Below are 23,811 nucleotides of genomic sequence, written 5' to 3'. Positions count from 1 at the left end.
TTCATGTAATCTGGCATCCATCCACATCCCCACTGACTGACCCCCATAATGCTAGTTGGCTCTCTTCTCTCCTCTCTCTCTGCTCTGTTTTTCTCGTAGCTAGAGTAGCTTTCCAAGCACTACCACCGATAAATATGAGATAAACACAGAAGAGATAAAACATTTCCCATTAGAGCTGTTTACAGTCGTATTGTATTTGTAATTACTGTGTCCTCTTTAATGCATGCTTAATGTCCAGTTAATGAGTGATACACTATTGGTAATAATTGCTATAATTGTAGGATTAAATATAATTCTCTATATCACATTTCATTTGTTGGCACATGCAGTATATACTGTAGTATATGTTTACATGGAGCTGTGTAGACATGCAGGGTCTGGCAGACCTCCTGTCAGTCAGTAGTTTGGGGTGGTAGACTGGGCCTCTCTCCCATTAATCAATTTGCAGGATGGTAGAAACTCTTGGAGAGGGCGTCTTTGTCCTTTTGTTCCTGCTGCGGTCCCCTCTTCCCCTCCTGGGAGAGTGTGGGTGGTGTGAGCTGCCATGCTTGCTCAGCTTTAAGAGTTATTTTATTCACACTTTTAATCGCTGAGTGCTTTATTATTAGGTGCTGGATTCTGCTGGCCAGGGAATCTGCATGAGACGGCGCAGAATGCATTTACTGGAATCATATTAATGGCACTATAAAACAAATCTGTCAGCCTGTTGTTAACCCTGCTGGCAGAGTGGCGCTGCCCAGGGTCGGTCCTTCTCCAGGCGCTTACAGGTGGCTAAGGAGAGTACATCTCCATCACCTACTCCACCGCGCGCTAATAGTTTAATTAATTAATTATTTTCCCCCTAGACACCCCATGCATTATCATGCAGGCATTTTTCAGCTAAATGGTGTTTGTCAAGGGAGGTTTCCTACATGAAAGACACTCCTCTCAGACATACTAACACTTTCAATTACAAGTCGTTCATTATCCAATTCTGCTGTGTGTAAACGTACCGTTCAGATAGATCATTAATTATTAGCTCCCCTGCTTTCTGTTTGTTGCTTTGTGTACTTTTGGTGAAATAAATGACTGCTTTACCGCCCATGTAACATATTAGTGTTGTAGTGTTTTGGACTTTAAGGTTCCTGTTGTCATGTGTAATTTGTAGCAGGATAAAAATACGGTAGGACGGCTCTCAAGACTGAAATGAAATAGAGCCCAACTTTGAGGCCAATTAAAAGGTGGATTATTTTCAATATAAATTTACACTTAAGCCTGACAGGTTGCACTTTGTCCACACCGTCCTTTAATCACTCACGCTTGGCGCTAATAAAACATAAACCACTTAGCAGGGAATTAGTTCCGTCTCCATTTCACAGAAGCAGCAGAGAATGTGAGGAGACAGGAGAAAAGTATACCTCTGCTCATTAATGAGGGATATCTGACGTCTAAGAGGCAGCTCTGTGCGCCTGAGCGATGGAATCCGAGAGGCTTTCCCAGATGTTCATAGCTACATTTGTATTAGTGTTTAAAAACCGAGAGGGAGGAATTGAGGAGATATTTCTGACAGTTTTGGTTTATACCCTCATTTAGGCGCTGAGTTTATACAAAAGGCATTTTATTTCTCTATGCTTTTATCTTGTCCACCAAGCCAGAGCGCGATGAGAAGAAATTTGCATTAGTGGGCGATTATGAATACCTGTGACAGATTCTCTCTGCCGGCTCCCTGGGAGGAAATGAATTGGTTCCCTCTGTTGACTTGCACAGGAAGACAGAGACCAGGCAATTAGACTTTAGTGGTTTATGTAGCAGTTTTTGCAGGGAGGGCAAGGGGGTTCAACATTCCTGCTGGGCTCATGTCAGTTTCCAGGCACATTTTTTCCCCTTTCTTTTTCTTTTAAAGGGAATACTCTGGATATGACAGGCTACCTGTCTGCCAGCCTGCTGAATTCCTGTGGGGTGAAAAGAGTGTCGCTTTAGAATAGCCTCATGCGAATAGAGGTGACAACATATGACGTAGGTTATTCATAACCTAAAGGAGTCACTCTGAAGCTACCTCCACACATCATGCATATTCATTTTTTACCTTTAGGTTTTCCCACCAGTGTTAGCTGTGGCTGCATAATTCAACTAATTTGTTATGGAGAAATTACAGTAACATATTGTTAATATTAGGTATTCACATCTTGGTCATCCCACCGTGTTTCTGCTTGTTCCTACACTTCACATTACTCAGATATTATTGAACGAAGCCTAGGGCTGTGAGGGCCCAGTGTTTACAGCATTACTCATGGTTCACGTTTCCCTGGTGGCAGTTTGAATCCATTGAACCTAGGCCTTGTGTGGCAGTAGGTAGACTGCCCCAGAGCCAGTAGGGCTGGAAACAGGCTGATATGACAGGACCAGTCTGCTGTTTACAGGGCTCAAATGGAGGCCTGAAGGCCCCAGCAGTTCACATCCTGTCTCAGGACTAAGTTAAACATATTGTTTCTACTGTAACAAGCCCCCAGCAGTCCACACTTAGACTGCACAGCATGCTATTGTAGTGAGCTATTGTAGTGCAGGCATCCCACCTCTCATTCCATTGGGTGTTGTAAGTTAATAGGTTTGTTTTCTTTCAGCCTTTTGGTTAAGTTCCTCCTCTCATGAAAACAAAGTTTAAGAAAGAGGATTTTTTGAACCTTTCAAAGATTAAATTGTATTTTATCCCCAGGTGGTAAGGGTAGGCAACAACACAGCTTCAAGCTCCTTGGAGTCCACATCACCAACAAACTATTATGGTCCAAACACACCAAGACAGTCGTGAAGAGGGCACGACAATGCCTATTCCCCTCAGAAGACTGCAAAGTTTTGGCATGGGTCCCCATATCCTCAAAAAGTTATACAGCTGCACCATCGAGAGCATCCTGACTGGTTGCATCACCGCCTGGTATGGCAACTGCTCGGCATCCGACCGCAAGGCACTACATAGGGTAGTGCATACAGCCCAGTACATCATTGGGGCCAAGCTTCCTGCCATCCAGGACCTCTATACCAGGCGGTGTCAGAGGAAGGCCCTAAAAATTGTCAAAGATTCCAGCCACACAAGTCATATACTGTTCTCTCTGCAACCGCACAGCAAGCGGTACCGGAGTGCCAAGTCTAGGTCCAAAAGGCTGCTTAACAGCTTCTACACCCAAGCCATAAGACTGCTGAACAGCTAATCAAATGGCTACCTGGGCTATTTGCATAGACCCCCTTTTTTTACGCTGCTGCTACTCGCTGTTTATTATCTATACATAGTCACTTTACACAAACCTACTTGTAAATATTATCTCAATTACCTCGACGAACCTGTTCCCCCACACATTGACTCGGTACTGGTAACCCCTCTATATTGCCACGTTATTGTTCTTTTATTGTGTTACTTTTTTTTACTTTAGTTTATTTAGTAAATATTTTCTTAACTCTTATTTTCTTAAAACTGCATTGTTAGTTAAAGGCTTGTAAGTAAGAATTACACGATAAGGTCTACACCTGTTGTATTCGGCGCATGTGACAAATAACATTTGATTTGATTTGATTAGAGCCTTACAGTAGAGTTATAGAATGGGTAAAATGAATGTCTACACCAAGTGTTACGCAGTAATAGATTTAAAAACTTGGAGGACTTTTTTATTTCTTCACTGTCAACTTGCTAGTGCGCTCCTCCTCACACATAGTGGATAATTTCAGCTAGAGCCAGCCTCATTAGACTGTCACTAAATGGGTTTAAATGCAGCCGTCCAATTAGTGCTCTGCTGTGAAGTGCAGTGGGTGTTGTTCGCTGTTCTTAGCGCCGCTCCTTTACAGAATTATGAGGGATTACTCATTCAGTGTGATCCATCTTATTTCAACCAGGGGTCTTGGCTTTTCTCACTATCATCGCTGTGGAGGGGTAAACGTTGCAAATGCTCCTCCAGTTGCCATATGTGCCTTGTCACAGTCAGACAGCCCAAATGCTTCCCAATCTAAGAGGGTTGGATATGCTGTATAAGAGACAGCCTACCCTTGTCAGACTTTCTGTTCTGCAGAAAGGCACACTGACAGCACATGTTATCTCTGTAAATAAATTGGATTTTGGAATATTAATAAATCCTTCCCAAAGGTCTCTTACTTCCCAGTCACTAAGAGGGGGCTCTGATGCGGTATAGCAGTGATCATCAACTAAATTCAGCCGCAGGCCAATTTCTTTCTTGAGCGGATGGTCAGGGAGCCGGAACATAATAAAAATTATTTGTAGACTGCAAATTGATCACAAGAAGCCCAAACATATAATATTTGACTAAAACATAATCATTTCAAACCTTGCATACATTTGTATACGATCACATATATCTCTCTATTATGCGTGGGAATACTTTGGAACAGATTTTCTAAATTCACTTGGAGACGATTTTCTGGTGTTTTTAGTCTTTTATGTCCAAGAATGAAAAACAAATAATGCCCAGAAAAGTTGGGCCGCCAATTGGGGTACCCTGCTGTATATTGTAGTGGCGTAGCTTTGCGGTCTGCTGTGTTGCTCATGGGGCTTGGGTGGTGGGTAATCCCATTTTGTTTTGAGTGGAGAATGCTGGGATGTGGGAGCAGGACATTGTGTCCGTGACATCTGGGCTTGGATTCTGGCCCATGTTGTATGAAGGCAGTGCCACCCACCGTGCAGTATCCGTGCTGTTCATGAGTCTCACCGTCTCCCACCCTCTGCCCCACCCTGTCCTTCCTGTCCTTCCAGATCTTCGTGGTGACGGTGTGGACCTGGGAGCTCTTCATGCTGCCTCTCTTCCTGCTGCTGCTCATTGGCTGGAACTACTTCCAGATCACCACAGAGAGGATCAGCAGCAATCAGGACCTGGTGAGTGTCTCCTTTACTGTACTGTACTCCATACAGCTCTGGTCTATACTACACATGTCACAGCAGCTCTTCATGTTCCCCCTCGCCCACTCACCGGTCAGGAGCATGCAGAGCTGTGCACCAACTCCTTGTGCTAGACTCTGTCTCTCTCAGAACCCAGGACATAGACTTGCACTCCCACTAGCTGAGTTGAACTGCCCGCAATGCCCTACAATAATCAAGAGTATGCCGTTTCCATCATTTTAGCAAAATATTTGCAAAATGCTTTTTTTTTTACCATGTTGATACATATACAGTATTCTTTCAACATACAACATTGTATTGATGTTGTGTAGATACTGTTGTAGAAGTGCATTGAGTACATTCTCAAGATGGCACAGCTATCTCCTCTGTATCAAAGCCTAGGTTATGGGAATCAAGTCTCTCCTAGCCAGGTCTGTAAAGGTTAATGCTGTTCACACTTCTCAATGCCCTCCAATTTCACTGTGTTGTAAGCCATCTCGACGGCCGGGTCCTTGGCCTGCAAACATCCCCTCCCTGCAGCAACATCCCCATCCCCATCCCCAGCCCACTGATTGTGTTTGAGGCTGCTGGCAAAGATGCAGTCCCCGGGCAATGTTAAAGCCTGGATTCACCCTCATATCCAGTGTGGCGCCTCTGTCACCTCTCTGTGACCCTGTGCCCGGCAGTAACACAACCCTGTTCCCAGGCAATGTCACAGTGTGCACCATGCAGGGGTCAGGGATGACTTGATGTAAAGGGATCTAGGCAACAGCATCCAAATTAAAAGTTGTTTTCCTCTTTCTGTTTTTCTGTTGTGTTTATGTTGTGAAGAAATTAGATTGCTTTGCTGTGACAGTACTCTTGTGAGGAAGGCCCTCTTTCACCTCTCCTTTTGTGTGAGGTCACCCCTGTGATGTAGTCTCTATGGAAACAGGCCTCTCCCAATAGGGGTATATGTACTAGAGCAGAATTTCATTACTAGGTGTTTGTTAAAAATGCTCCAGTGCCCGCGTGTGTCCCTGTCCATTTGAAAACTCACTACCTCTCTCCATTCTCTTGTAGGTGAACATGAACATGACCGATGATGAGGAGGAAGATGAGAAGGTATTTTATTTCCTTTATTTCTGACTATTGTATAATATATTATGTATGCCAGTTATACAAGTTCTAGTTGCGACTTTTGCATAGTTCCACTGGAAATCATCTCTCAGAAGCTTGTCTTTACCCAAGAAGAGAACATTTTATGCATTCAAAATTAGGACAGAATGTAGGAAACAGTAATAGCATGTGAACAAACACATCTCCTTCAGCACTTTCCTTCTATTTCATTGAGTATTCAGTATCACTACAAATGTGCTCTGCCGCATTGTCCCAGCCCTTTTAAACTCAAAATCTACGTTAAACTGCATCATTAATTGAAGTTTGTCTGCCGTTGGAGATATTAGCAGCGAGTGAAGATTTTTTCACCAGACTTTTCTAAATGGGATGGTTACTATGAGATTGACCATTTCCCTACAATAACAAATGAGGCTAAGAAAATGTACTTACTATTCTATCAAGATTATCACTCACTTAAACAATTGGATCTCTATATTCATAATGATGCCAAATGTATAATTGTTAATCTGAACGTGATAATCCCAAAACAATTATTTGAATGCCTGCCCACCAGTGGAGGCTGGTGGGAGGAGCTATAGGAGGATGGACTCATTGTAATGGCTGGAATGGTATGAGTGGAACGCTATCAAACATATGGAAACCATGTTTGACTCCGTTCAATGAATTCCATTCCAGGCATTACAATGAGCCAGTCCTCCTATAGCTCCTCCCACCAGCCTCCACACCAAAAGAAGAAGTCAAAAGTGTCATGTCCTTTACTCTTTGTTCCTCTTATCTAGACATTTCCCTTCGTTTTAGTTAGGAGAGGCAAGAGTTAATGGGATGTGTATTATTGCTTTATGGTGGAGAAGTGGGGAAGTGTGGAGCTGCTGCAAAGCCTCCAAGCAATGACCCCTCTGCAGTGCGTCTTGGCCCAGGAATCATATCCATAATGTGCTCAATATATTCTGTTGTGATGACCAGGGGCTAACTTTATGGAGAGGAACACCCTCTGCTAGAAAACAGGCCCGTCCTCCATATCTTGTCTGAAAGCACAGGCTAATTCATGGATGAAACTCTCATGATATGTGTGCATACACATAATACAGCTTACGCTTAGTTGCACTGCATTTGTAATCATGGCTTAGAAAAGACAACCCAGTCCCCAAACAAATAGTAATGATATGACAATTGTGTGTTTGTATGAATACTGAATGAGGATTTGCTGCTTTTGTGGCCTTTAATAATTATACTGCTGAATAGGATCATTAGTAGCAGGTCTTCATAATTTCACTCAACCTCAATGATTTGGCTCTTTTTAAAATGTATTCCGTTTGTTTTCTCCTTTAGATTAAAAAATAGGTACGTCTAAAAAAAAGCAGGGAGTAGATTTTTCTAAATACATGTCCATGTGTTGCAGAGCTCAGTGTAATGGCTTAAACCAAATAATTCCTGTTCCTTGAAGTCCTCTCTAAAAGGTTTAATGTGAGCCCAGTAAGCCCATTCACACTCTGTGAAATATCTGCTTTCATTTACTAATTAAGCAGTTCCTGTGTTTGTTTTAAGATGTCAGCTTTAATTTAAAGTGGCTTATTTGAAAGTCGTGTTATGGTTTTGCTGTCACTTAAATGTAATATCATGCAGACAGACCAAGCAGTGTAGCTTTACACTTCATATCAAAGTGTTCTTTTAAACTATTTGGGGTTAAAGAGTGATCAGTGTTCAATTTGATGACTTCAAAGGCACTACTTTTTCTTCTAGTCCTTTCGCTAAGAACTGAATAAAGGTTATTCCCTTTGAGAAGGTTACCATTGCCACTCAAATGTTTTTTCCCTGTTTTCCCCTGGAGGAAGGAGATATGTAAACTTCCGATAGAGCAGTAGGAATGTGAAGGCATGATGTTAAAGAGAGACGAAAGGCCCGGCTACGTTACATCAGGATAATACACAACAGATCTCTCTCTCTGTGAACAAATCTGTCCTCAGGGAAAGAGACAGCTTACAAATGATGTGTGGCCAAAGTGACTTCCCTTTGGCCTTAGGTATCAATTGTGCAGACGGACAATATTTATTAGATAACATTAAAAAAAACTAGAAAAGTAAAAGAAGCCCATAGATCTCCATCACAATGAACAGAGAAGATAAAACCGGTTTTCTATGGCCCCTGGCTGGTAAGGCTGGTCTAGGGGGAAATGGGGGGAGCGTTGCTCCTCAAGCACTGCCCAGGGGAGCAGGGGGTTGGGGAGGGTGGTTGAGGGGGTGACAGACTGAGCTGAAGGGGTGCTTTCCCTTACCCCCTCAGACCCTAGTCACCACTGGGTCACCTTCAGCACACCAGCCAGACAGACTGCTGATGTCATGGTCAGTGATGTGCATTATTGGAGGTATGTACCCTCTAACACGTACTGCCTCTGGGAGCTGCTCACTGCCCACACGTTTGTTTGTGTATCCATTTGCTTGTTAGCTCGTTTTAATATCATAAAAGAATCCATGCCAAAATCACAGGTGTTTTACATTAAGATGAACGTTTCTCTCCTTTGTGTAATAAGTCACTAGAAAATATTCAGTCAAGCTTTGAATGAATATTCAAATTTGGTTCCATTTATTCAAATTAAAGCAATGTTAAATGAGCTTTTTTCAGCATTTGATTATGCCCAACATGCCTGTGAAACCACATTTTCTGTTTACCTTTGTGCAGGAGATCAAATCTGTTCCCTTTAAAGGTATAACTTTTACAATTTTATCTGAAATGAGAATATGATTTGACACAGGTTTTTCTAATCAGTACACATTTATGATTTATGTGGTCCATCCCCACCAGTATACCCATCCCTTACACTTCAGGAGAATACCTTTCATTTATTTCTGTTTACCAGCAGCACAGAACAGTTTTGTAGGGGGTTGAAAAGGGAAATGAACGAAGATAAATAATATCATCAAATGAGTGATGTAGTAAAGGACTTCCAATGCTCATCACTAAGGAGATGGAGGACTTCAAGGGTCTTAAGGGAAATTAAAGTTGATAATCATGAGAGCTTATTGATGCATACTTTATAGAACATATCATTTGGATTTCTTTTTTCAAATGAAAGCTCAATTATTATTATTATTATTTGTATTTCTATTTTTTGCCTCTTTGGCTACATCTACCTTGTGCACACAGTCCTATCTGTTTTAAATAAGAGTTCATATCTCTTATCAGATTTGAATCCTAATTCATGTTTAGGGGGCCTTAATCAATTTTAGATAGGCTCAGATTCCCTTTCATATCTCTAACTGATGAGTCTCCATATCCAGTGAGCTCTCATTTCCCCGTGCACAGCTCTCTGTCCATCAGGAGCACACAGACATGGATCTTAATGGCTTTTAGCAGGCACAAACAGTTTCCTCTGCTGTGAATCAGAGCTCAGGAGAAAGAGCTAAATTAACACCTAATGTGAAGTAAATGATATGCATTCTGCATTCACATTAGACTGAGGTTGGAGATTTTCTTTGTCTTGCTGTAGACAGTGCCGTGTCTCTTCTATAAAACAATGATACATAGGATGATAGGCTACAGTACTATCCCTCCCTCTCTATTGTATGACACTATGGGATAGTAATCTCTTCCATATGATGATAGGGTACAGTACTATCCCTCCCCTCTATTTTATCATACTATGGGATAATAATCTCTTCATGGATCTCTGAGAGAGCATATTTGAGATATTTCCAGCGGCCTGGTGGGAATTGCTCTCTTCCTGTGGTTGTTGTGGAGGAGACTGAGGACTGACAGTGGGGAGTCTCGTTGCTCTGTGCTGCCTGGCAGACAGCGTGTTTTCCCAGGGGCTGCCTCATGAGACTCTGATAAAAACATTCTGTCTGGACACTGTCTCTGAAGCCAGGCTGGGGCTGGAACTGCCTTCTAACACAAACATATAGACATCGTCAAGCCTCCTGTTAGACTCCATCAGATACCTCCCTCTCTCTCTCCCTCGCTCTTCTCTGTCATCATTCCTGTCATTATGTCCTCCTTTTGATGTGAGTCTTCTCAGCCCTCTTTAGCTTGCATTACTGGTGTTATCATCTCCAGCCTCTCCTTCTGGAAAGCTTCCCAGCGCTGCTTCTTCTCTGCTGTTAGCAGCACTCATCTGATCATGTCTAGTTCAACTCAAGACAAGCCAGAGAAGATCTATTATTTCCCCCACACTGATATTGACAGACACCTTCCCATAACATGTCCATCTGGTCTATATAAGATGTCTGTATCATATCACAGCTTTTGCACCATATACACCATGATATTTATATATCAATACAAAATTAGCACTATAACACTATATATACACTTTGTTGGTGATGAAGGTGGACATAGCCATAGCCCATTCACATGATATGAGAGTTATATATGAGTGAGAATACATCCAATGATTACAACCCTGTGTTCTAGGGTGGCTGAGCCACTGCCCCCTCACACACACACAGAGGTGTGAGGACAGACAGACAGAATGAGTATAGAGGTAGGTGGGATAGCACTGGCAGAACAAGTCCAAACCCACCCTATGGAGACTTGTGGGATTCGACTCCCTTACAACATACATCCTCTGTCTGCTCTTCCTGTCTGGGTCATCTGGGCTGCTGCCTGATTGCTGATGGCCATTTTATGTCTGTCTCATCCTCCAGTTAATCTGTGATTTTGATGTAGAGCACTTCCATTGTTTGTGGCGGACAAAAGTGGAAATCTCACAGCCATCCTCATGACAGCTTTTCAACGTTGAATCTGCCTCATTTTCAAAAGCATAGTCTGAAGAGACATAGTTTGCTCATTATAGGCAATTCAATAGATGAATTACTCATGATAGCGCAGCAGAGATAAACTGGGCTTTGTCTGCTTCTTCAAACAATTGACATACAGTACAGTAGACCTCATCAGTGCCTGTGTATTTATAGGAATCAGGGAAAAAGGGACTGATGGACAAAATCCATATGGTCCAAGAGATCGTCATCATTGTCCAAAACATTTTGGATGAAATTGCATGCATCGGGGAAAGAGTCAAGAAGTAAGTTTTACATTTTAAGTTTTGGAAATGTTTCATAACCCATTACAGTAAACTGGAGTTCAATATTCTCTGTAACAGTGGGTGTATACGGCTTTGGCTTGCAACTACATTATTGATTGTGCAGTATCTTGTATCCTCTTAGTCATAATGATATTCTGACTTTATTTGATGTAATATTTAATCCACAGCACGTTCAACTGGTCTGTGCCCTTCCTGTCCTGGCTGGCCTGCTTGGTTCTCTTTGTGGCAACAGCAGCATTATACTACATCCCACTGCGCTACATTATCTTGATATGGGGTAAGTCAAATATACACCATTATTTGAATAATAAATACTGTTTTGGAATGGATAGCTTCCCCTTCTGCAAAACATTGTTGTAAAAAGACAATTACAGTGAATAGCACTTATATCCATTATCATTATAACATGTTCTTCATTGAAGTCATTTGAACATTCATCCATCCTCACACCAGAGCTCAGGCTGCTAGCTCCAGAGGCTCAGTGTGCTCAGAGCTCTGCTCAGTGGGGGATGTAAGCAGACCAGTCTGAGGCTAGGCTCAGGGTCTGTGAGAAAACAAAGCCGAGCGACGAGGCAGAGAGCATCATGCTGTATATAAAACAGGATGTCCTTGGGCAGTGTAGGCTCCTGGTGGAAACCCTCATTATCTGCTCCAGTCCAACAGAGGAAGGCAGTCGTCTCAGCGGTCAGAGGGAAACAGACACTCCTCCTCCAGCTGTTAGCCCACAACTAACTGTACTTCTACACTGCCTCCAACACAATCAATACCAAAATCATATCAAACAAAAGCACTGATAGACTCTCCTCACTCCCCAGTTAACCCCCATCTCTGGTTGTGATGCAAGCTTTTCATGTAGTCTGCACACATTTAGGTCCTTAGGTTCTTTGTGTACATGTCGAGGTAAGCGCTGTAACTAGCAGTGAATATATGGTCTCATTAGAACAAGACCCCAGAGGTATCTGTTTCCTTTCTAGAAATAGTGTGGAATGGGGGGAAATAACACTATTGAAAATTAGAGAAATAATAAAGTTATTTGAAAGGAAACCTAAGAAATGTTTTGGTTGTTTGAATGATATGGAAAGGTAGTTGGGGGTGGAGTGGTGATAGGGCGAGGGGAGGTTGGTAATCTCTGCTCCGGGCTTTAGTACTGTATGTGTACTCAGAGGACCTGAGTCGCCCTTGGACACGGACTGAAATGTATGTTCTGCAGTCAGCCACCAGGCTCTGTTCAAAAGCTCTCATGGATGTTTGTGTTACTGTGCACCTGCTGCCTACATTACAGCATTCTCTGTACTGTTGAGCTGCCAACATATACACTATATATACAAAAGTATGTGGACAACCTTTCAAGTTAGTTGATTTGGCTATTTCAGCCACTTCCGTTGCTGACAGCCATGCAATCTCCATAGACAAACATTGGCAGTAGAATGACCTCACTGAAGCGCTCAGTAACTTTCATCTTGGCACCGTCATAGGATGCCACCTTTCCAACAAGTCAGTTCGTCAAATTTCTGCCCTGCTAGAGCTGCCCTGCTCAACTGTAAGTGCTGTTATTGTGAAGTGGAAATGTCTAGGAGCAACAACAGCTCAGCCGCGAAGTGGTAGGCCACACAAACTCACAGAACGGGACTGCCGAGTGCTGAAGCGCGTACCGTGTAAATATCATCTGTCCTCGGTTGCAACACTCACTACCGAGTTCCAAACTGCCTCTGGAAGCAACGTCAGTGCAAGAACTGTTCATCGGGAGCTTCATGAAATGGGTTTCCATGGCCGAGCAGCCGCACACAAGCCTAAGATCACCATGCGCAATGACAAGCGTCGGCTGGAGTGGTGTAACGCTTGCCACCATTGAACTCTGGAGCAGTGGAAAAGCATTCTCTGGAGTAATGAATCACGCTTCACCATTTGGCAGTCCAACCGACAAATCTGGGTTTGGCGGATGCCAGAAGAACGCTACCTGCCCGAATGCATAGTGCCAACTGTAATGTTTGGTGGAGGAGGAATAATGGTCTGGGGCTGTTTTTTATGGTTCGGGCTTGGCCCCTTAATTCCAGTGAAGGGAAATCGTAACGCTACAGCATACAATGACATTCTAGACAATTCTGTGCTTCCAACTATGTGGCAACAGTTTGGGGAAGGCCCTTTCCTGTTTCATCATGACAATGCCCCCATGAACAAAGCGAGGTCCATACAGAAATGGTTTGTCCAGATCAGTGTGGAAGAACTTGACTGGGCTGCACAGAGCCCTGACTTCTACCCCATCTTTGGGATGAATTGGAACAGCGACTGCGTGCCAGGCCTAATGGCCCAACATCAGTACCCAACCTCACTAATGCTGTTGTAACTGAATGGAAGCAAGTCCCCGCAGCAATGTTCCAACATCTAGTGGAAAGCCTTCCCAGAAGAGTGTAGGCTGTTACAGCAGCAAAGGGGGGACCAACTCCATTTTAATGCCCATGATTTTGGAATTAGATGTTCGACGAGCAGGTCCCCACATACCTTTGGTTATGTAGTGTATATTTATGATGATACATATCAATGCACTGTCCATACAACCTCACCATCTTATTGATATACAGATTCAATTTAGTTCCTGTGGATCAATTCAAAATAGCGTCACAAGGTGCAATTTCTCATACAGCGGTGAAAGAGCTAGGGATTGGGTCGCAAGATTGTTTTCTCCTTGTAAAAATATGCAGGTCTCGATGACACCTTTATTTATTAAAGTGTCCTTGTTTTCACAGGCGTTAACAAATTTACCAAGAAGCTACGCAACCCGTATGCCATTGACAATAATGAAATACTGGATTTCCTCAAGAGGGTGCCTTCTGATGTTCAAAAGGTAAGGGTCCAATTTTCCATACAGACAGAGGGAGGGAATTCCCTGAAGATATCTGCATTATTTGCTCTAACAGAATTCCCAAGTGTTGGGGAAATATATCCTCTGGCTTTGTTTGATTATTAATGGCCTTTAAAGCATCCCTGGCCCAATTATTTCTGGCGGTAGTTTGATGCAGTCGTCCCGTTGCCTGGATGGGGTCTACTCTGATCTGTCCTCCGCCATATCGCTCCAGCCTTGTCCCTGATTAGCAGTTTTGTCTCTGTGATAAAAGCACTGTGGCGTCGGAGCCTGTGATTGGCCAGGGGCCGGCGGAGGGCCCCTGACGTCTGTGGTTGTCTGTGGCTGGTGTGCCCAGCTCTATGTCAGCTTAGACACTCTGACGTGGTCCCCATCACATCAGGGTGGGGGAGTCAATTAATGTAGTCGTGAGACCCGGCACATCCTGCTGGCTGCCATATGTGATCATATATTAGCCATGGCTGACATGTCATTTGCGGTTACATCACAGGGCTGGTAGCAGATAGCTGCCAGGGCAGGGTGCTGTACTGTACGTGATACTGGGTGTGCATCCTGTTTTCTCTCTGTTCTGTTCTGTGACAGAGAGGCTGAGCGTGGGCAGGAAACGGAGCAGCAAATAGTGTCTTCCTCTCCCAGGTACAGTACTCCACAGACAGTATTCAGCTAGGATACGTGACTGTCTGGATCTGGAAAGACACTGAACCCCAGTCTCTTTCTCCACTGCCCCCTTGATGTTGTCACTCTGAGAGTTATTGCCAAATGTTCAGTGATGTTGGAGAGAAGCCTATGTGATTTTTTGGCTGAGTAAGTTGGCAAAACAACAAGATGAATACATTTAGTTTTGCCATATTTTATGTCTCACATATTTTATGTGACACGTTATTAAAGTTTTGAAAATGACTCCATGGGGACAATACTTTTTAGTCTAGTTTACAGATTAACTATGTCATGGATGATGGCTACATAACAAAACAAAACATTCATAATGACTCATCAGTAGATAAAGTTCTGTGAATAATAATGTTGCTGAACAAGACAAACACATGAACCATAACAATAGACCACAGATTCCTGTTATTGCCTTAGAACTCCAACCCTTAGATAGGCCTAGGTATGGACACAGTCAAGCCATATTACAAAGGCTGGAAACAGGCTCCTGTCTGACAGCAAAATGACTTGGCAATTAGTGCCTGTGCAAATCTACAAAGCCCCCCCAAACCGGGACTTCTGACAGGAGCGTGTCTGTCCTGAAATAAGAAGCATCTGTCAGTTCTGAGAACAGTTTCATGTTCTGATGCAGACGGCAGTCACTTTGTTCCCTCATTCATTCCATCTCCCATTCTAATAATCAGGGTTTGGTAATTAGTATGGATTCTCTACCTTGATTCAACAGAGCCATGTTATTGTTGTAGCAACAACAAAAAATGGTTTTGAAAGCAATTTTTCTTCAAACTTAATTTTGTCGAGTTTCTAAATATTTTTCCAACTATCAATCGGTTTCACATTATGGTTCTTTTGATTCATATTTTTGGGGGCCTGTTACTTTCACTAGAGACAAAGATATTTTAGATACTTACAGTTTTTCAACCATTTGCCATAGTAAGTTCCAATTTGGAAGTTTAATTCTAGACTTTCAGCATACATTTCTGTTACAAATATGTTTGGACATGTAGGAAATTGTGTAAACTTGAGACAATCTTTGATGTTGAGCCTCATAATTCTGCAAACATAACTGAAAGGAAACTGTGGTTTAAGTTCAAATGTCAAAGTGGCAGGTCTCTTTTCTCGGATGAAATCAAAGTCAACTTTTAGTTCCCTTTGAAGCATGTAAAAGTCGACATCCCATTGATGCCAGTTGCTACTCTAGTTAAGAAACCCCTGGCTGAGGCTATTCTTGGCTTCGTACAAAGTTTTCTCAGAAAGGACACAACTTGCAATGAGCGATTATGCAGTTTTACAACTCCCTCACTGGCAGGTCTTCTCAACAGTTGATGTCTGCTTCTAATATTGCGATTGTGGCGGAGGAGGGGGGAGTGCGCTGGTACGGAACCCTTGACTTCTCAAATCCTTCCTCCCTGTGATTAATCCCCTCTGCTCCTGTGTTTAAAAAATGATTCATTACAGGCGAGCCCGCCTCGCTTTCCCCTGCACCAGCTCTCCTCGGGGGAGCCATTACCGTGTGCTCCACTGAGCTCAGATTACCTGCCTCCGACCAAACTCCTGTTTGTTTTTACAGGTGCAGTACAGCGAGCTGAGAGTGCCCAGCGTCCAGAGCCCGCCACGGAGGAGAAGGTAAGCCCCTCGGACATGCTGGATGAAAGGCCCAGGCTCCTTTTGAAAATGGCACGGCCCAGTCCGCTACGATGGCAACGCTCCAGTGCCAGCAGAACCTGCGACCCCTCACCGCCTGCTCCCCCCTCTCCTGTGCCCCCTGCTGCGGGGTGCAGTCAGCCGCTCTCCCGCTTGTGTGTCTGCCACCCCCCTGACAGGGGCTGTGCACTGCACCGGCTAGGAGGGCAGCACATGGAGCTGTCAATCACAGAGCCAGAGACACCGTCTGCCCGCCCCGGCCCAGCCTGCATCCATTCATGCATTTTAGAAAAAGAATGAGAGCTAGAGAGTTTGGTTTAACTCCGACCTCTGCTGTTTTGCTTTTATTGGTTTGAGTAGTAAAACTGAACCACTGCAATGCTTTGAATCATGTACATTTTATTTTCATATAAGGACAAATGGCTAAATGTAATACTGTATGTGTGCTAAATCCTGTTATTACTTTGTACTTACATTCCTACCAATTTAATTTGATCTCTCAAATATCGACTTTAGGTAAAGTATTACAGGAATTACAATTGTATTTTTATAGCTATCAATGACCAAAATATTTTGTATTATGAAGAATAAATTTTCTGGACAAAGGAAAGTTAGATACGTGTAACTTTGAGACTCTAGTGTGCTGTGCAACTTCTCAGGTTTCCTGTTTTGGTGTCTCTTATTTGTAAATTCTCAAATAAAAATGTGATGAATTGTAAAACCTAGAAAAATCCCATCTCAAACTGTAGTTGTTCCAAACTGATTTTCTTCCTAACTGTGCTGCACTGGGAATGGATTACACCACTTCTCTCCCTGAATACACAGTAAATACATCTGATTACACAACACACCCATTGGAACAGAGCTCATGCATCGGCCACCGCTGTGCCTTGGTTACTGAGCTCACATCAAAGCCCTGTATATCGGTCCGGCGCAGTGGCTAATGCAGTGCTTTTGTTGCCTTCTCACAATAATAGGGTCCACATGAGCGAGCGCTCATCTCTCACAGAGAGTACTCTCCATCTTCAGCACTTACTGCTTCACGTTTCCACTAAAATCACCTCCACTGCCTAATGTTGGCCACACACACACACACACACACACACACACACACACACACACACACACACACACACACACACACACACACACACACACACACACACACACACACACACACACAGGTCCATGATAGTCTTTCTCTCTGTCACGGTTCAGACAGACGACCAGAGGACCACAATTGCGTCACACCAGAAAGTTTATTAAACTTAAGGGAAAAGGGAAGTAGGGAGTGAATGAAGGCTCCAGGGGTAACAGGGATCCCGTCCAATGCGCTGGGTCTGTGCCCCCCCCAGTGGCAGCGATGCGTCCTAGGAAGCCGGTGGTGGGTGGTCCAGAAGTCCTGGGGGGGGGAGACACAGACACAACAGGGCGGAATGAAACCAGGCAGCAGTACAGTTCAAGGGAAATCCAAAATACGTAGTAGCAAGGCAGAAGGCTGGTCAGAGTTACCGGGATTGAAGAGTAGTCAGGAGTCGTAATGGCAGAAGCAGGTCTGGATCTCCTGAGGCAGAAGAGTATCCAAAAAACAGGCAGGTCCGGGGTCACAAAACCAGGGTGAGCCAGAAGCGCGAGCAAACAGGTTCCGGGTGTGAGCTTTGCAGACGATCTGACACCGGAGAGCTGAAAGACAGGGCCTTAAATACTGGGAGAGGTAGTGGGTAATGCAGCGCAGCTGGCAGAGTAATTAGAGCAGAGCAGAGCAGGGACAGGTGGAGCTAGTTAGGCTGAGTAGAGAGAGTGGTGAGCAGAGTGGAAGAAAATTAAGGTGGTAACCCGGTGGAGTGAGAGGCCCATGACAGAACCCCCCCCCCAAGGGACGGCCCCAGAAGTCCCAAGAGCAACACCACGCCGGGCGGGAGGAGGGGAGCCGGAGGAGGGCTAGAACTCCTCCGAACGGTCCGAGTGAACGTCCTCATCCTCGGAGGAAGCCGGAGGGCCGTGGTCGGGAGATGGGACAGGTCCCGAGACAGGATCAGGCACAGGACAGGAAGCCGAGCGGGCCGGACGGTTAGGGACCCCTCTGGGGCGGCCCCTACGGATTGCAGGTTGATCAGGATGCCGTTGGTGGAAAGCGGTGATGAGAGTCCTATCCACAATCCGACTAGCTGGCACCCAGGTCCTCTCCTCAGGTCCATAGCCCTCCCAGTCAATGAGGTACTGGAGACCCCTACCCCTCCGTCTGGACCGAAGCAGGCGGCGGACGGTGTAAACCAGACCACCATCGATGAGCCGTGGAGGAGGAGGACCAGGCGCAGCAGGGACCAGCGGACTCTCATGGATGGGCTTAATCTTAGACACATGGAAAGTGGGGTGCACCCTCAGGGAATTAGGCAGTTGGAGCCGGACAGCAGTTGGGCTAATCACTCTTATGATAGGGAATGGGCCAATGAACCGAGGTGCCAGCTTCTGCGACTCCACCCTGAGTGGCAGGTTCTTCGATGACAACCACACCCTTTGACCAACATGGTAGGTGGGAGCAGGAATTCTCCGACGGTTGGCCCCGGTAGTGTAGCTGGCAACGGATCTGAGGAGTGTGGCTCGGGCTTGTGACCAGGTGCGGCGACATCGACGGGCAAAAGCAAGTGCAGATGGGCAAGTAACCTCCTCTTCCTGGCTGGCAAATAGAGGAGGCTGGTATCCATAAACACATTGGAAAGGGGACATACCGATGGCAGAGCAGGTCAGAGAATTGTGTGCGTACTCCACCCATGTCAATTGCTGCGACCAGGAGTGGGGGTTGCGTGAAGTCATGCATCGCAGTGCCTTCTCGAGCTCCTGATTAGCCCGCTCTGACTGCCCATTGGATTGGGGATGGAATCCGGAAGTCAGACTGACTGTGGCTCCCAGCAGGTGACAGAACTCCTTCCAAAAAGCGGAGGAGAATTGTGGACCACGGTCAGAAACTACATCCTTTGGCAGTCCGTGGATCCGGAAGACGTGTTCCAGGACCACCTGGGCGGTCTCCTTGGCGGTTGGGAGCTTGGGGAGGGGAATGAAGTGTGCCATCTTGCTGAAACGGTCAACGATGGTGAGAATGACGGTCATGCCACTTGAAGGGGGCAGCCCCGTGACAAAGTCAAGGGCGATGTGAGACCAGGGACGTCTGGGCACAGGCAGGGGCTGCAGCAATCCGGCTGGGGGCTGGCAGGACGACTTGTGTTGGTTGCAGATGGGGCAGGCTTGGACGAATTCCCGTACATCCTTCCTCAGAGAGGGCCACCAGAACCTCTGGGCGAGCAGGTTGTAAGTGCGGGTGGAGCCAGGGTGACAAGCTAGGCGGGAGTCATGTCCCCACTGAACGACCTGGGACCTCAGGTCTTCGGGGACAAAAAGGCGGTCAGCTGGGCAAGTGCTGGGACCTGGCTGGTTACGGAGAGCCTCCAGCACCTGTTCCTCAACAGCCCAGGTCAGAGCTGCAACGATGCAGGGACTTGGCAGAATCGACACAGGGTCCTTGGAGGGGGTGTCATCCTTCTGGAATTGACGGGAGAGGGCGTCTGGCTTGGTGTTGCGTGATCCAGGCCGGTATGACAGAGTGAAATTAAACCTGGTGAAGAACAGGGCCCAGCGGGACTGCCTGGAGTTCAACCGTTTGGCCGTGCGGATGTACTCCAAGTTCTTATGATCGGTCCAAACGAGAAATGGAATGGTGGACCCCTCCAGCCAGTGACGCCACTCCTCCAAGGCAAGCTTCACAGCCAGCAGCTCACGGTTCCCTATGTCGTAATTGCACTCAGAGGGGGACAACCGACGTGAGAAAAAGGCACAGGGATGGAGCTTCCTATCCTCCGCAGCCCACTGAGAAATCACAGCACCAACTCCCACATCCGAGGCGTCCACCTCCACAATGAATTGCCGGTCCACATCAGGCATCTGGAGGATGGGAGCGGAGGTGAACCTCACCTTGAGGGTACTGAAGGCTTTGTCGGCTGCTGGGGTCCAGGTGAAGGGTTGCTTGGTGCTGGTTAGAGCAGTGAGAGGGGCAGCAACGGTACTGTAGTTCCGGATAAACTTCCTATAGAAGTTAGCAAACCCCAGAAACTGTTGCAGCTTCTTTCTGTTCTCCGGAACAGGCCATGAAGTGACTGCTGATACTTTGGCAGGATCCATTTGGATACTTCCCTCTGCCACTATGTACCCCAGGAAGGCCACTGTCTTGACGTGAAACTCACATTTCTCTGCCTTGGCGTAGAGGGAATTCTCCAGAAGACGATGAAGGACTTGCTGGACATGGCGGGTGTGTTCAGACAGGTTTCTGGAGTAGATTAAGATGTCATCCAGGTAAACGAAGACAAACTTGTTTAACATGTCCCGCAGTACATCATTCACTAGAGCCTGGAACACAGCAGGAGCATTGGTGAGGCCAAAAGGCATAACCAGATACTCGTAGTGGCCTGTTGGTGTATTGAATGCGGTTTTCCATTCATCTCCCTCCCGGATCCGCACTAGGTGGTAAGCGTTTCTGAGATCCAACTTGGTAAAAACAGTGGCTCCCTGGAGCAACTCAAAAGCAGAGGTGAGCAGAGGCAGAGGGTAACGGTTTTTCACTGTGATGTCGTTGAGTCCCCTGTAGTCGATGCAGGGGCGAAGAGATCCGTCCTTCTTCCCCACAAAGAAGAAGCCAGCACCAGCAGGAGATGAAGATGAACGGATTAATCCTGCGGACAGCGAGCCATTGATGTAGTCCTCCATGGACTTTCTTTCAGGAGCAGACAACGAATAAAGACGACCCTTTGGAGGAGCTGTTCCAGGGAGGAGGTCGATGGCACAGTCGTACGGTCGGTGAGGGGGCAGAGATGTGGCTCTTGCTTTGTTAAACACCTCTCTGAGACCATGGTAGCATTCTGGGACATTGGAGAGGTCAGGAGCGGAGTTAGTAGGTACTGGCCGAGGGGGTAGTGCGGCAGCAAGCAGGCAGGTTCGGTGGCAGTCCTCTCCCCACTCCCTGATCACCCCGGTCACCCAGTCGAGCTGAGGGTTGTGCCGGCGGAGCCATGGGTAACCCAGGATGAGGGGTTGGCCTGGAGAGGGGAGCAGGTGAAACTGGATAGTTTCTTGATGGTTTCCGGACAGACCCATCGAGACCGGGGCCGTGACATGAGTGACCGATCCGAGTAAGTGTCCGTCCAGTGCCCGGGCAGGAATAGGAGGTGTCAAACGGAGGTTCTCCAGTCCCAGTTGGCGTGCCAGCTTGATGTCCATTATGTTGGCTTCGGCGCCAGAATCCACCAGAGCAGCCAGGGTGTGAGTTGAGTCAGAGAGGCGGAGGTGAACTTGCAGCAGGGGTTTGCGGTCGGAGGACTGGATGGTCATTGAACTCAACCGGACTCCCCCTATGCCCGGTGAGCTTCGGCCCTTTAAAGGGCAGGTTACCACACGATGTCCCTCACCTCCACAATAGAGGCAGAGGTTTGAGGTGAAGCGGCGCTGGCGCTCTGCAGGAGTGAGGGAGGCTCGCCCAATCTCCATAGGCTCAGACTGATCAAGCTGACCTGGGTGAGTGGCAGTAGATGACAGGAGCCCAGTCGGATCTCTCCGAATGCCGGTAGTAGGTGGACCTTGGCGCCCCCTCTCACGACGACGGGTCTGTATCCTTCTGTCGATCCTGACAGTCAGTGCGATGGCTTCATCAAGAGTGGAAGGCAGTTCATGGGAGACCAACTCGTCCTTGATATAGTCAGCCAAACTATGGAAGAACGCGTCCACCAACGATGGTGTGTTCCAAGAACTTCGTCTAGCCAGGGTTCGGAAGTCGATGGAATGGTCTGCGACTGTACGTCTGCCTTGTCGAATACTGAACAGTTCACGAGACGCCTCTGCGGTGGGTGAATCCAGGTCAAACACCTTCAGCATCTCCTCAGCAAACAGGTCGAAGGTTGCACATGCGGGGGTTTGACGTTCGAACTCTGCTGTTCCCCAGAGTCGAGCTCGGCCCGTCAGGTGAGTGATGGCATACCCAACTTTAGCCCCCTCCGTGGCGAAGGTCCTTGGCTGCAAGGAGAACTGAAGTCGGCAGCTAGTCAGGAATGGCCGGACCTGGGTTGAATCGCCGTTGAACCGCTCGGGGTTTCCAATCTTGGGTTCCGGAGCAGCGGCTGCAATGACCGGGGCAGGTAACTCGGGGGCTGGGCTGGTGGGCAGACTGGCTGGGGTAAGGTTGGTGAGGAGTTGAATGATCATGGCGAGTTGTTGTTGCTGCTGCTGGAACTGCTGCTCATGCTCATCGGTTTCCATGTCGGGGAAAGTGTGCGCTGAGTCCATAAGGGTCAGATCGTACTGTCACGGTTCAGACAGACGACCAGAGGACCACAATTGCGTCACACCAGAAAGTTTATTAAACTTAAGGGAAAAGGGAAGTAGGGAGTGAATGAAGGCTCCAGGGGTAACAGGGATCCCGTCCAATGCGCTGGGTCTGTGCCCCCCCCAGTGGCAGCGATGCGTCCTAGGAAGCCGGTGGTGGGTGGTCCAGAAGTCCTGGGGGGGGGAGACACAGACACAACAGGGCGGAATGAAACCAGGCAGCAGTACAGTTCAAGGGAAATCCAAAATACGTAGTAGCAAGGCAGAAGGCTGGTCAGAGTTACCGGGATTGAAGAGTAGTCAGGAGTCGTAATGGCAGAAGCAGGTCTGGATCTCCTGAGGCAGAAGAGTATCCAAAAAACAGGCAGGTCCGGGGTCACAAAACCAGGGTGAGCCAGAAGCGCGAGCAAACAGGTTCCGGGTGTGAGCTTTGCAGACGATCTGACACCGGAGAGCTGAAAGACAGGGCCTTAAATACTGGGAGAGGTAGTGGGTAATGCAGCGCAGCTGGCAGAGTAATTAGAGCAGAGCAGAGCAGGGACAGGTGGAGCTAGTTAGGCTGAGTAGAGAGAGTGGTGAGCAGAGTGGAAGAAAATTAAGGTGGTAACCCGGTGGAGTGAGAGGCCCATGACACTCTCCATGATGGAGTTCCTGGAAGACTAACATATGCTTCCTACTCCATCAGACATAATCCTCAGAGGGTCTTTCACGGTTTGCTTTGAGACATCTTCAAGTTATTCACAACGATTAGCCTCAAACATTGATGTGATGTTACTTAGAGATGATTATTGGTGTGTTTAGAAGATTGTTTTAGATCTTATATGTATTAGATTTGAATGTGATGATTTTCAAACAGTTTTATCCTTGATGGGCCTACATTAACTGGCTCTTTCATTGCCTTTGACAAATTACTATCTCTTTTTAATGGGAAATCAATTCCTCATGACATTTCCAGACTAAGCACATATTGGATCAAATCCTAATGGAATACTTCTCACTTATATACCAGTGGAACTTTAATCATATAACATGTTATCAGAGTTCTTAGAGAGTGTCCTTTTTATCGTTGGATCTCCACACAGTAGGCCTTTGAAATAACTTTTTGTTAAGTTGGTGTGTTTTCTCAGTTCAGCTCCTTCAAAGAAAGAGTAAATAAACAAGTAACACTTAAAAATAGCCCTAGTTTGAGCAGAGTTTGGGCTGAGGCGAGCCCTGGACCCCAGCACTGGGAGTTTGTTCTAACTGATTGGTGTGCTGAGCATCCCAGTC

General features: G+C 46.3%; 1 protein-coding gene across 1 annotated transcript in view; it reads left to right on the top strand.

Moving 5' to 3' along the window:
- Positions 1-16,919, top strand: part of LOC311135409 (multiple C2 and transmembrane domain-containing protein 2-like) — a 43,610-nt gene extending 26,691 nt beyond the window's left edge. Inside the window, exons 18-23 of the mRNA XM_084169343.1 lie at positions 4,730-4,849; positions 5,915-5,956; positions 10,879-10,988; positions 11,177-11,286; positions 13,754-13,851; positions 16,106-16,919. Of these exons, the coding sequence (XP_084025469.1) occupies positions 4,730-4,849; positions 5,915-5,956; positions 10,879-10,988; positions 11,177-11,286; positions 13,754-13,851; positions 16,106-16,165 (540 nt within the window). The 3' untranslated portion in view covers positions 16,166-16,919. The remainder of the gene's footprint in view (positions 1-4,729; positions 4,850-5,914; positions 5,957-10,878; positions 10,989-11,176; positions 11,287-13,753; positions 13,852-16,105) is intronic.
- Positions 16,920-23,811: the final 6,892 nt, after the last annotated feature.

Source organism: Coregonus lavaretus (assembly GCF_964263955.1).
Source record: "Coregonus lavaretus genome assembly, chromosome: 9".
NCBI lineage: Eukaryota > Metazoa > Chordata > Actinopteri > Salmoniformes > Salmonidae > Coregonus > Coregonus lavaretus.
The sequence above is the reverse complement of the archived record's forward strand: the minus strand, read 5'-3'. Positions and strand labels throughout refer to the sequence as shown.